This window comes from Tachypleus tridentatus, chromosome 6 (assembly GCF_004210375.1).
Source record: "Tachypleus tridentatus isolate NWPU-2018 chromosome 6, ASM421037v1, whole genome shotgun sequence".
NCBI classification, from domain to species: domain Eukaryota; kingdom Metazoa; phylum Arthropoda; class Merostomata; order Xiphosura; family Limulidae; genus Tachypleus; species Tachypleus tridentatus.
In genome coordinates, this window is record NC_134830.1 from 40,945,653 (window position 1) to 40,958,777 (window position 13,125).

Genomic DNA, 13,125 nt, shown 5'->3' on the forward strand with positions numbered 1-13,125 from the left:
TATATTCTTTAGTAAAAAGCCTTGAAAACATAGTGTAAGTCAATATCGAAGAAAAACAACACATCTAATGAGTCTTTGGGAAAAAATAGACATTAGATTAACTGCAACAATTGTGTTCCTTGTACTTGTATGAAACACACATTTTGACTACGAAGGTGATCGTACCCCTTATTTTAGATCTCTAAGTCAATGAATTTATCACTGACCCATTGGGGGACTAAAAATAAAGATAATTTAATTTACTTTTTGTGTACCATTCTATTTTATATATAGGATCAGTTTAGTCGTTCATTGAGACTACATCGACATATTTTGAGCTAGAAATTCTATATTTATATATATTCTTAGTTTTATATTGAATTATCATATAATGTGTGTTTTTTTCAGTTGTTTATTCCATGATACACACCTACAAACTTTGACGAGAGTGTTAAATTAGGCAGGGTGGTATTTTTAAAGTGATCAGTACCTGTTTCTAGGTAACGTTTAATAATTGCGAGTTTCCTGATCACGAGAAACCCACTTGAAATAAAAATGTATCTCAGAACGGCTGGTATGGATATTAACTCTTTTACTGATAAGAAGAGAAGAACGTTTTGACCTTCCTAAGTCATCTTCAGTTTAAAAAAAACAACTGAAGATGGCTTAGGAAGGTCAAAACGTTGTTCTCTCCTTATTAGTAAAAGTATTAATATCCATACCAGCTGTTCTGAGATACGTAACTGCAAGTTTATACGACATTTCTTTAAACAGAACCATTCGCAACTAATCTTTAAATAACAAAGAAAAAAAAACATGAGGGGTTATTTATGTCAGACTTAGATGTTAATTTATTATTATTTCATTTTGCGAAATATGTTTGACTAAATGAAAGCAAGCAAAAACCTGAGAATTGGAAATTTCTGTTTACGACGCTAGAGGGTTACAGACCTCTGTGATTCAAGTATACCGTCACTAATTTTTAACCGTATATACCAAATGAAAAGCAACTAGCCAGTAGCATTTGTTGTCAAATAGAGTAATATCTAGCTTTTTTAACTGAAAAATGGGATTGACTCTCATTTTTATAACATGTCCACAACTGAAAAAACGGATCATGTTGAACAACATCATGTCTCGAATCTCGTATCCACTCGCAGCATGAAATGCAGTTCGGCTAAAAGGCTTACGAATGAAAATATTTAATACCAACTAGTTAACGGCAGCAATGTTGTAATTCTGATCCACAGAATACGAAAAGCATATTTCCGATACTATTGTATTGCTCTTCACTTTAATAAGTAAACGACGTTGGGATGAGTTTTCAAACAAAACTATGGCATAACTGATAAAATATAATGTATTAAATTTATATAGCAATGTTAAACAGTGACTGGAATGATCTGTGCGCTGTGTTATTGTAACTTATTGTAACTATCAGGTCCATTCGTACATTTTAAATTTCTTAACGCTTATTTTTATTTGAATCATTATGGGAAGAAATGTGTGTGTTTTCTCACAGCAAAAGGCTCGGCATGGCCAGGTGGTTAAGGTACGCGACTCGTAATCCGACGGTCGCGGGTTCATATCCCCGTCGCACCAACATACACGTCCTTTCAGTCATGGGGGCGTTATAATAGGACGGTAAATCTCACTATTCTTTATAAAAGAGTAGCCCAAGAGTTAGTGGTGGGTGGTGATGACTAGCTGCCTTCCCTCTAGTCTTACACTGCTAAATTAGGGACGGCTAGCGCAGATAGCCCTCGTGTAGCTTTGCGCGAAATTCAACGCAAACCAAACTAAACTTACACCAAAGCCACATCGGACTGTCTGCTGAGTCCCCGAGGAGAATCGAGCCCCTTGATTTTATTGTTGTAAAACCGACAATTACCCCTATACCAGCGGAGGACTGGGAAGAAATTATTTTATACTTAGCGAACCTTTGAAAACAAATATCGAGGGTGGGAATTCTAAGATATACTTTAACATACAATGAGAAAATTATTCACGGAAAAATGTTAAGTGGCCCGGCATAGCCAAGCGTGTTAAGGCACTCGACTCGTAACTGAGAGTCGCCGGATCGAATCCCGGTCGCACCAAACATGCTCGCCATTTCAACCGTGGGGGCGTTATAATGTGACGGTCAATCCCACTATTCGTTGGTAAAAGAGTAGCCCAAGAGTTGGCGGTGGGTGGTGATGACTAGCTGCCTTTCCTCTAGTCTTACACTACTAACTTAGGGACGGCTAGCACAGATAGCCCTCGAGCAACTTTTTGCGAAATTCAAAAAACAAACAAACAAAAAATGTTAAGTAAATTAAAGAAACAGAGTTAATCAAACTAATCTACAACATGCCTTAAACTTGCCTAAGGCTAGTTTTGGTTACAAGGGCAATATATTGATCAAACCTTCCAAATTTCTGAATAAGTTGAAAAGTGTCTCAGTTATTTTGAATGCCGCGATTCATGAAATCAGAGCGCTAAGCGTCCTACTAACTATAAACTGGGTCAAAAAAGACGCTAGATCTAATAACGCATCGATTTTCTTAACTTTTAAAGAGTTCGGCACGCCAAAGTAGATAGGCTGTTCGACTCACAATCTCAGGGTCGCGAGTTCAAATCATCGTAACGCCAAACATGCTCGCCCATTCAGCTGTAGGGAGTTGTAATGTTACGGTTAATTTTACTATACGTGGGTTAAAGATTACCTCAAGGGTTGCGGTTGGTTGTGATGACTACTAGCTGCATCCTCTTTAGTCTTACACTGTTCTTTTAAGGATGATTAGCGTAGATAGTTCTCGTGTGGCTTTGCGCGCATTTCAAAACAACCAACCAGCCACTTTTTAAAGAAATTATTTCCCTATGATTCAACAGTAGGATTTACATATTGTAAAGCCAAATTCTGGGCTCGATTCCTTTCGGTGGATACAGCGTCGGTATCCCATTGTGTAGCTCTGCACTTAAAAACAAAAAAGCGGTTTAATCGAAAGCTAAATGTTGTACTTAAATCAGTCTATTAGACCTTTTCAAACGGTTTGGTTTTTGAATTTCATGCAAAGCTATACGAGGGCTATCTGCGCTAGCCGTCCCAATTTTGTTGTGTAAGACTAGAGGGAAGGCAGCTAGTCATCACCACCCACCGCTTACTCTTGAGCTACTCATTTACCAACGAATAGTGGGATTGACCGTGACATTATAACGCCCCTTACGGCTAAAAGGACGAGTATGTTTGGTGTGACGAGGATTCGAACCCGCGTCCCTCGGATTACAAGTCGAACGCCTTAACTCACCTGGCCATGTCGGGTCTTCTTTTCAAATGATTTCAGATAATTTGCTTGTTGATTGTATTCGATTAACTGGTTAAACTTTCCAAGGTAATGAAGTTTTAATTTTAAGCGAGAACCAGATTCAAGGGAAAATAATTAATCAGTGTGAAAGAGTGTGGGTCCATCCCACCCACACCGAACTCAATTATTTAAAGATACTTTTAGTCTATGTGAAATGTGCAGGCACAAGACAAGGTCGCCCAGTCTCAACCTCAATCAACCTACTCAACACGAAGAATTAGAACAAGAACAGTCAGGGGCTTGGCTAGACTAGATTCAGCGTAAGAATAACAGTATATTCATGCTATATGTGTTATTTGGTATTTGTACCAATGCTCCACCCATTTGAAGGCCATACTTGTTTAAAACATGAGATATCGTGAGATTCTATTTTCTTCGTCGTGAAAAAAATTATCGTGTTATCTGACGCGATGAAACTGAACCGTGTTTGTGCTGACGTGTTATTAATTAACTAGTTTTAATAACTAAAGAATATAATTCCAGCTTACCTAGTAAGGTATCATATATTTATTATATTTTATGCAGGGCAGTTTCCTCGCAAAAGAAAAATACTTCTAGTGTACAACAAATAATTACTTATCATATTAATTTATAAAATGACTTTGATTTCGTATGAAACGCTGTTGTTAAACTGCCGCTAGGGGTAATTACTTGAATACTGTTAGTGATGAGTTGAGCATTCTATTTCCGAATCGGTAGTGTGTATGTGTGTTTTCTTATAGTAAAACCACATCGGGCTATCTGCTGTGGCCACCTGATTTTACGTTTGTAAATCCGAAGAACTACCACTGTCCCAGCGGGGGACCTGAGTCTGTAGGCTCTTTCGTGATGACGAGAAACCCAAGTGAAATTAAAATGTATCTCAGAACGGCTGGTAATGGTATTAACACTTTTATTGATGAGCCGAGAACAACATTTCGACCTTCCTAGGTTATCTTCAGGTTAAGAAAGAGAGAGTTTGAATGTGACCGTTTGCGGACACACGTCTTAGGGACGAGAGTATAAACGAGTACAGGATTGTAGGGGCGTTGCAGGTGGACGTCAGATTATTAACTGGTATAGGTTTTAAGGTGTTCCTTTATATTGGTTTAATTTTCGTTTTAGTTGTTTTATAAGTAGGGCTTCTTTGATTCTGCGTTTATTTGTATTTGTTTCCCTACATAATATCTGGGTGTTTTCTATGGTTATGTTGTGTTTGTTTGATTTGCAGTGTTCAAAAATGTGTGAAGGTGTTGTTTTTTTTGCTTTGTTTTTGAATCTAGTTTCCATTTTTCTGCTTGTTTCTCTAATAAAGCAATCGTGGCAGTTATTGCATTGTAATTTATAAATTACATTGGTGTTGTGTTTGTCTGTGTGGATTTTTACATAGCGTGGACTTTAGTTTTATATCTGGTATTTGAATAAATTTAGTGTTTGCTGGAATGTTGTGTTTTGTTATAAGTTTTTTCCTAATGCTGGTTATATTTTCTCTGATGTCCCTTTGCGCGAAATTCAAAACAAACCAAATAATTGATTATTTTCTGTAAGAAGAGTTTTCATGGATAACCAGTCTGCATACTTTAATAATGGTAGTGGAAATACTGCATTGTGGGATAGTTTAGAGGAGATTTTGTTTCTTCTTATGATTTCGCTGATCATTCTTTGCTGATGGGTTGATCATTGGGTTGTAGACAGGTGCCTTGGAAATTTGTGTTTTCAGGACTGATTGCGCGTGGCGCTACGGTTTGCATGTGCAAATCGTTTGTATGAAGTACGCCTAAAGCGAATTAAAAACCCAGTGAAACGTTTTAACACGTATAACATTTTTCAACAGACAAGTAATCTATGAAACTTTCACGTTCTTTATCTATCTTATTTTGACGAACATGATTTAGAAATTGACGTGAACATTACTCAACATTTAAAGTCGGGCCGAACGTATAATGATCTCTTACAATCAAGACTGCACCAAACGAAACTGTCACATTTTGATCACTCTAGTGATTGATTGAGCTGTCGGTTGTCTCTCTCTCTCTCTCGAAATCTGATTTATATCTAGTAAAAATTTTGTTGGTGTGCACATAGTCCAAACATCTACAAATGCTTAAATACGTTTTCGCAAAAAAGGTATATATAGATTAAAGTGATAAGTAACTAATCTTAATAAACAGGGTGTTCGGAAAGTCACTGTGCACTTATATATTTATTAACAGACATGTTTCAATATAGAATACAGGAGGTAAATATGAATGACAATTATAAACAATATTGAAAGTGACCCCCGTTGGCATCAACACAGGCTTGAATCCTTCTTATTTTGTTTCTAAACACCGCTATCAGTTGCTGGCTTGAAATAGACTGAATGAATGCTGTTATCGTTGCTTTCAAAACTGCACAGTGAGTTTCCGAACACCCTGTATAATGCTGTAGTATTCTCTGTTATAATTTGTTTAATTTATTTTCCACTGTTTTTCAGTTCAGCTCCAAATAGCTCAGCGGTATATTTGAAGACTTATAACGCCAGAGACGAGGTTTCGACCCCGTAATAGGCACGATACATATAGTCCGTCATGTCGCTTTGTGCTTAATAACAAACATATAATTCTGCTGTCCAACTATTATTTTCTCTATCCTTTAATATCAGAACATACACAATATGTTGCTGTGAACGTATTTGTGCTGTCTCTTTCATTATTTTCAACATAAATAGTTTCAGTTAAAATAATTTACAGAACATTTTATCTTTCGTTTATCTAGGAGACGAGATAAGGAGGGTAAAGTAAGTTTACTAAAACCGGTTACCTGCCATTGAAGTTCACACTGTATTTCAAACATTTATATTTACATACAGCGAGAAACCGGAGTTTCGTTAATATAATATGGCAATGAGTAAAAGTAAGCCATATTTACGGCTTATATTTTATTTCTCTATATTTATATATAATTGATGTATTATTGGTTACGTCTCTAATCTGTCACATCACTTTAACCAAAAGCTTGTTTTGTTTTAAAAATAATAACAATTATAATTGTTTTAAAAATGAAGTAGGAACCTGAATTATATTTGTATAAAATATGCAATATTTAAATATCAAAAACAAAGTAAATCGATTTCCTGAATACTGTTTGTCTGTTTTTTGTCGTTGGTTTTTATTTAGTTGAATTGAATCCATCGTATAAAGTCAGAAAATGAAGGGAGGCCAAACACGCATGGGTATTAAACAAAATTTCTTTATTGCTTATTAGTGGTATGCAGGGCGTGGAGCATGACCGGGAGCAGTTCCTCCTGGTACACCGTCCGGGCCAACATCGCCTTCAGCCTTGAAACCCTCTTTACCAGCGGAGTACTTAACAATCCTTTGACGGCCTTCTTTGTCTAGGTAGCCGTAAACTCCCTTCACTGTGCCATCTGGAAGACGGGTTTCTTTGCGGAAACTCTGTCCGAGTGGACCTTTCCCTGTATCGTAGGTGAAGTCGTAATCACCCTGGAGATTGGCGCCGATTTTAACGCTATGAACGAGAGCGGGCGGATGGTAGTTCTGCGGTCTAGCAGGTTCCCGAGACTGTTGGTACTGTTGTTGTTGAAGTAAATACTGTTGTTGCTGCTGGAAGCTTTGTGGCTGTTGCTGAGGAACGTATTGTTGTCTTACTTGGGGCTGCTGTTGGGAAGAGAACTTTCCAGCAAAAATGTTTTGCTGTTGTATAAGATGGCGCTGCTCTTGTTCCCTGTGTTTCAAAAGTTGAAGCTGGTGTATCTTTAGTCCATCCTGGCGACTCACAGGAGCATTGCCGTGGAGTTGTCCCTGGACCATCATTATCGCCACACAGGCACAAGCTAGGAAAATCTGTATGAAATAGAGATACATATCAGTATGTGGCATATTATTCGACTGTTAGTTTCCTGTAATACTGATAAGTGCAAGAAAACGTTTATTCAGTCATATATATATAATCTGCACCACCGTTAGTATAGATTGTTTTGTCTATCAAGGTTTTCCTATTTTCTTATTATTTCTAGGAACAGCTATCAAGTTAACGTTAAATTTACGATATGCTAAAAGTCAATTATATTTTGAATCGAAAACTGAACTTACTTTCATATGGGGGGTCGGGGGGGTCTAGCATAAGGCTACCAAACAGATTATTTGCGATCTGCCCATCGCGTGAATCGAACCCCGAAGTTTAGCTTTGTAAATTCGAAAAGTTACTACTTAACTAATTATCCATCGGAGGAAGGGGTTCTTTCTCGTTCTATTCGCAAGTTACTTTACGCGATTCTAGCAACAAAAGAAATTTAATAATTTTAACCTTGAAGTAGTGGAGAAACTAATATCCTAATATGTCATTTAAATAATGTTGTATACAACCAGACAATATTTTATGCATTATTTTGAATATGGTAAATAAAACTGAAAATCTGAAAAAAAAAAACATCTACACTTACCCAACGCTCCATATTCAAATCGATTCTCTCTTCTGATGTTGGACTTGACTAAAACCAAAGTCGTCAGCGCCGGACTACAAGTAACTTTAGCTTTCTTATCCTTTTATATAATTAGCTTCATGGTCACCGAATCGTCACCACTTTTCTTTAAGACGTCAGAATTAAGGTTATGAAGGTCACATGTTTGTCGTTATTGAAACTCGTGTTTTGGACACCAAGTTACTGTAATACGAGTGAGTTCTAGTTTAACAACGGCCAATCACGTCGCTTCGTTTATTTGTTACCTTCTCTTTTCTTTCTTTTTTCCAAGTACCCCAGTTCTTATCTTCATTAAGAGACAGAGCTACTGGACGCTAACGTCATGGACAACTACAAAATAATAATTAAAGATTCCCGAGGCCCTTTTAACTTCGATCTTTAAAAGGCTCAAGAAAGAAGGTAGACCAAGTTTTGCATGACCAGCATATTTTTAAGTTATGGTTCAAATAAAAAAGTTTCATTATACTGTTCAATGTTTTCAGTCTTTTAATCTTGCATAGCTCTGTGTCCATCTTCCAGGTTTGAAGTTTATTCTGTTTACATTCTCAAGTTTAATTTTAAAGTGTAAAGACCAGTCGTTCAGGCTGAAATAAGTTTATTCGGTGTAGTCTTAAACAAAAAAGTTTGTTTGTTTTGAAATTCGGGCAAAGCTACTCGAGGGCCATCTGTGCTAGCCGTCCCTAATTTTGCAGTGTAAGACTAGAGGGAAGGCAGCTAGTCATCACCATCCACTCTTGGGGGTACTCTTTACCAACGAATAGTGGGATTGACCGAACATTATAATGCCCCCGCGTCTGAAAGGGCGAGCATGTTTGGCGCGACGGGGATGCGAACCCGCGACCCTCAGATTACGAGTCGCACGCCTTAACGCACTTGGCCATGCCGGGCCAGGGTGGTAGAGATACTGATGAGTAATGAAGTCGGATTGGATAGAGGCGCATCCCACGCTTGGTCTTGTTGAAGCACAAAGTATAGTATATGAAGACAAACAAGTAAGTATAATAACAAGTTTTAATTTTTAGAAAGACAAATAGAGATCGATATACGTAACCTAGCTAGCTTTAGAAATTTTCAACGTTTTAATGCAAAAAGTACTGAAACAAGAAAGTCAAAACTACTAAAACTCACTTACTTAAAAGTTAAACAAATTTATCTCTACTTCGGCAAATAAGTGTAATTACATTCGTCTGAACCAAAACAGTGATAAAGAAATTTTAAATTTAAAGTAACTCAGTTTTTTTAGATTTGACTTTATTGTAAGATATGAAATAATTGTAAACTTAACTTTATAGATGAACACGTAAGTAAGAGGGTTGTTGCTAAAATAATATAGAATTGCATTTGTGAAACAATTCAATTGAAGTTTAACAATGAGAAATAGGTTAAGCCTAGAATATTTCTATGGATTAGTCATCAGAAATGAACTCAAGGTCAGTTATAATCCTGATATAAAATTTACAATATACAGTAGCTAAAAAATTAGAAACTTCAACTGAATAACGTACTTGAATTGTTTGTTTGTTTTTTTATTAAGCGCAGTATGGTAGTGACGTGATTTTAGGAAAATATTGGAGGGGAGCAATTCCAATTTCTGTTAAATACACGGACCATTGATGACGTAGCACGATTTGGAGCACATACATCAGCTTCAATAAGTATACAGGAACCAGGGTATTATGAGAAACAAAATAAAATAATAGGGTTAAGGAGGGACAGCTGACCCTGTCCTAGTCCTCCCAATATACAATGTTCTTACTATGTGTTGTTCGTCATGGGTATCGAAATCCGGTTTTGAGCGTTAAAATTCTTCGGGCATACCGCTAAGTTAATAAGAGCAAAGCACTTTGAACCAGAAAGTTTGCAAAATGCGTAGAATTTACTGTGTTGTTGTTTTTTTCACAAAGTTTTATTTACATATAGAGTGCTTTATTGTAAATATCCAGTAAAGGTAATTGTTGTGTTTGAAAATTTCTTGCAAAGCTACAGATGGATAGTCTGCTTATAACTTGCTCTAATTTTGAACTGACAGACAAATTGGAAAGCAGCCAGCTGTTGAAGTCAACAGCTGTTTCTTGGAACAGTCTTGCCTGATTAAATATTTCGATTTGATCTGTCCTCTTGTAACGCACCCACATCTCTAAAATGCGGATACTCGGATTTACATTACTGGCACTAACCACTAGGCTATGTGAGGATGATCTCAAATAGGTATTGTTGATGGAGTTAGGTTTCAATATTGCCTTTTTAAAGAAAGGTTTAGGTTGGCATGTTGCTTCGGCCTTCTTCCTGATTTCAAAGATGACATTTATTCATCAAGTTTTAACATGTAGACATTCGTCGCTGTGAACTTTGATGTCATTCAGGTATATACGATGCATGATTGTGCAGTATACTTGTACATATTTTACAGTTTTTGTAGTAACGTTTTTGTTTTTTCCATGTAAGAAATTTTTTTAAAATGTGGATTTATAAATATTTCATATGAGGTGACCTAAAGCCACCTATACTGGCAAAACAATACGCCAATTAAAAATGCACACCTAGGAACATACAGGAATTTTGAATAGAAACCGTGACACACTTTTAAATTAGTAAACACCCTTTATGTATTGATAACTTAAAGTTTAACAACAGGATTATTATACTACGAGTTTTTATCAAAGAAAGTCTATGTATCTCACACTAGCCTCTAAGCCTAAATAATAATTTCAGTTCCCTTCACCTCTCCATGTTTTTATGTATTTATTTTATTAAATTTAAATTGTAAAATTGACTTGTTTCTCTCTCCCTCTGTACCCCCCCCCAGTGAAACAGCTGAATGTTTTCGGACTTACTTCGCTAGAAACCGGGTTTCGATACCTTTGGTGCACAGAGCACAGATAGTCCATTGTGTAGCTTTGTGCTTAATCCAAAACAAACTCTCCCTCTATATATTTTGTTGTCCATGTTTTATCTTGTATATACAAAAAAAAAACAACTGAAAAGTCGTAGAACATTTCATATTGTTTATTATTTTGAACATAATTAAATACATTGCAATTACCAGAGAAATAAAGAAAAATCAGTAACAGATTATCCCACCAGTTGAAAAGTTACGGAATGCATTCATTATAATGATACATATTAATTCGATAAGTCAATAAACAAAGCTATTGAACTCATATGAATTGTCAAAATTCAGTAACACATATTTGAAGTGAGTTTTGATCAATATGATTAAAATAACGTAAAAATCAACAAAAAGGAACGTGTGTTGGACCATAAGAAAACGAGTGTGTGGATATATATACACACAAATATGTAAAGGTAATGCCCAATTGAAAACTCAAATATCATGTTTATGGATTTGTTTAATGGTACGAAAAATACAAGCAACTCGAGATGTTAGCTTTCTCGTCACCTGCAGGTGATCTAATTTTCACTTTTGTATTTACCGTCAAATTTATGAGACGAAAGTGAGTAGAAACGAAGGATAATGGGATGAGTCTACAAGTATCTTCCAAAACGTGAAACAGAATTAATAATCGTGTCTTTTAATTTCGGTTGCCAACTCCAATATTATAAGATAAAAGAGAGGTATCAAAAATATCTGGACCTTGGTCACCTTGGTAACTTGCGCTAGAGTATTGCTGTTGTGGACGATATTGTTGTTGAGCTTGATGAACGTTAGTCTGCTGATACTGAGACACGGGTCCGGGGGCAGTTCCTGACGGTACGTCCTCTGGGCCAACGTCACCTTGGGCAACGAAGCCTGCTTTCCCAGCAATGTAGTTAACAATCCTCTGGCGTCCATCTTTGTCCAAATAGCCGTATCTACCTTTCACTGTCCCGTCCGTAAGACGGGTCTCTGTACGAAAGCTTTGACCAAGAGGTCCTTTACCGGTGTCATAGGTAAAGTCGTAGTCGCCTTGCAGCTGGGAACCGATATTCACCCGATGTACAGGAGCCGGCGGGTGATAGTTGATGGGTCGGTTCTGGTCGTACTTCTGTGCCTCTAAAATCGCCTGGGTCTGCTGTTTCTGTCTGGCGATCAGTGCACGTTTTTGCGCTTCCTGGTGTTGCACGATGGAAGGTTGATGTTCCTGCTGGCCGGCAGAATAAACTGAAAGATGTGCCTGTTGTTGCTGTTGACCAGCAGAATAAACTGAAAGAGGTGTCTGCTGTTGCTGTTGGCCAGCAGGATAAACTGAAGGGATGTATTGTTGCCGCAGGTGACGTTGAACTTCCTGTTGATGCTGTTTTAGTTGAAGTTGGTGTATTTTCAGCTGTTGGAAGTAATCGTTGACACCATTTTTTTTCTGCTGAGGTCTAGAAGCTGAGTTATATCTTTGTTCAGAAGGATAGTAGCTCTGTGCTAGGGTCGCCACACAGACACAAGCGAGTATTGTCTGTTTAGAAACACAGGAAATTACAATGGTTCACCATTACAACTTCAAGTTACTAAAAATAGTACATTATATTAATTGTTTAAATATTATAACTAGCAACATGAAATCTATGAACGAAACATTAGACACGAGACTAAAAAAAAACCTACATTTTGCATTCTATTGTTTTGCAATTTTAGATAGTAGATAGCTTTGAAGGGATCATATATATATATATCACACTTTATCATGTTCATATAACGGATTTCTCATTTTGACTACAGAAGTAAAGTCATTATAGATCTTAATATTTTATAAATAAAGAGAAAGAGGAAGTCATTTAGGAGACAAATGCTCGATGAAAGTGTCGAAAGTGTATCACTAACCACCTAAAAATACATTCGATCTAATAACCCGAAAAACAATAACATTGTGATGTCTTCTTTTACATTGAATCCACAAACCACTTTTACTACTATACAGCTTTTGCGTAACTCTCTTAAAATTATTTTCACCGATTCATAATTATCAGAAAGTTTCCAAATTAATCTAGCAATCTCACCAATTGCAACATTCTGCAGAAAGTGTTGCCACAGAAAATGTGTTCTGCTGATGGTTGGATCTCAGCTGTCTAAACATTCTTCCTCTTCGTCTTATATACTCCTTGCATAAGAGGCGTTCTTCTCATGATCGCTAAAAGCCATTGAAAAGTTTCTGTTTGTCTTACGTCATGGTCATGCTTTAACCCATTTTCGTGGAGACCGTTGATTTCAACATTGAAACTCTACAGCCACAAGGTCAACATTGCACACGAGGTTTTAGGGCGCGTGAGTACGTACTGAGATGCAACTGATGATTGCCGCCTGTTGCATTGGGGAACCATAGAAAAGATTGAGCATTTTCAAGGATTTCTGTGAATTTAACTCTTGCCAAAGACCGAGTAGTATTTCCAGTCAGTGCCGGTTGGAAG

General features: G+C 36.9%; 2 protein-coding genes across 2 annotated transcripts; both read right to left on the bottom strand.

Annotated features, from left to right (window-relative positions):
• Nucleotides 1-6,520: 6,520 nt before the first annotated feature.
• On the bottom strand, nt 6,521-7,906 carry LOC143252313 (uncharacterized). Its single transcript, XM_076504250.1, has 2 exons — nt 7,750-7,906; nt 6,521-7,150 (listed from the first exon to the last, which is right to left on the bottom strand). Exons 1-2 carry the CDS (start codon nt 7,759-7,761, stop codon nt 6,548-6,550), a joined length of 615 nt encoding a protein of 204 aa, XP_076360365.1. The 5' UTR covers nt 7,762-7,906; the 3' UTR covers nt 6,521-6,547.
• A 2,872-nt stretch (nt 7,907-10,778) lies between these two features.
• Nucleotides 10,779-12,874, bottom strand: LOC143252312 (uncharacterized). The gene is made up of 2 exons (XM_076504249.1): nt 12,718-12,874; nt 10,779-12,176 (listed from the first exon to the last, which is right to left on the bottom strand). The coding sequence occupies exons 1-2, from the start codon at nt 12,727-12,729 to the stop codon at nt 11,322-11,324; spliced, it is 867 nt and encodes a 288-aa protein (XP_076360364.1). The 5' UTR covers nt 12,730-12,874; the 3' UTR covers nt 10,779-11,321.
• Between the last annotated feature and the right edge of the window lie 251 nt (nt 12,875-13,125).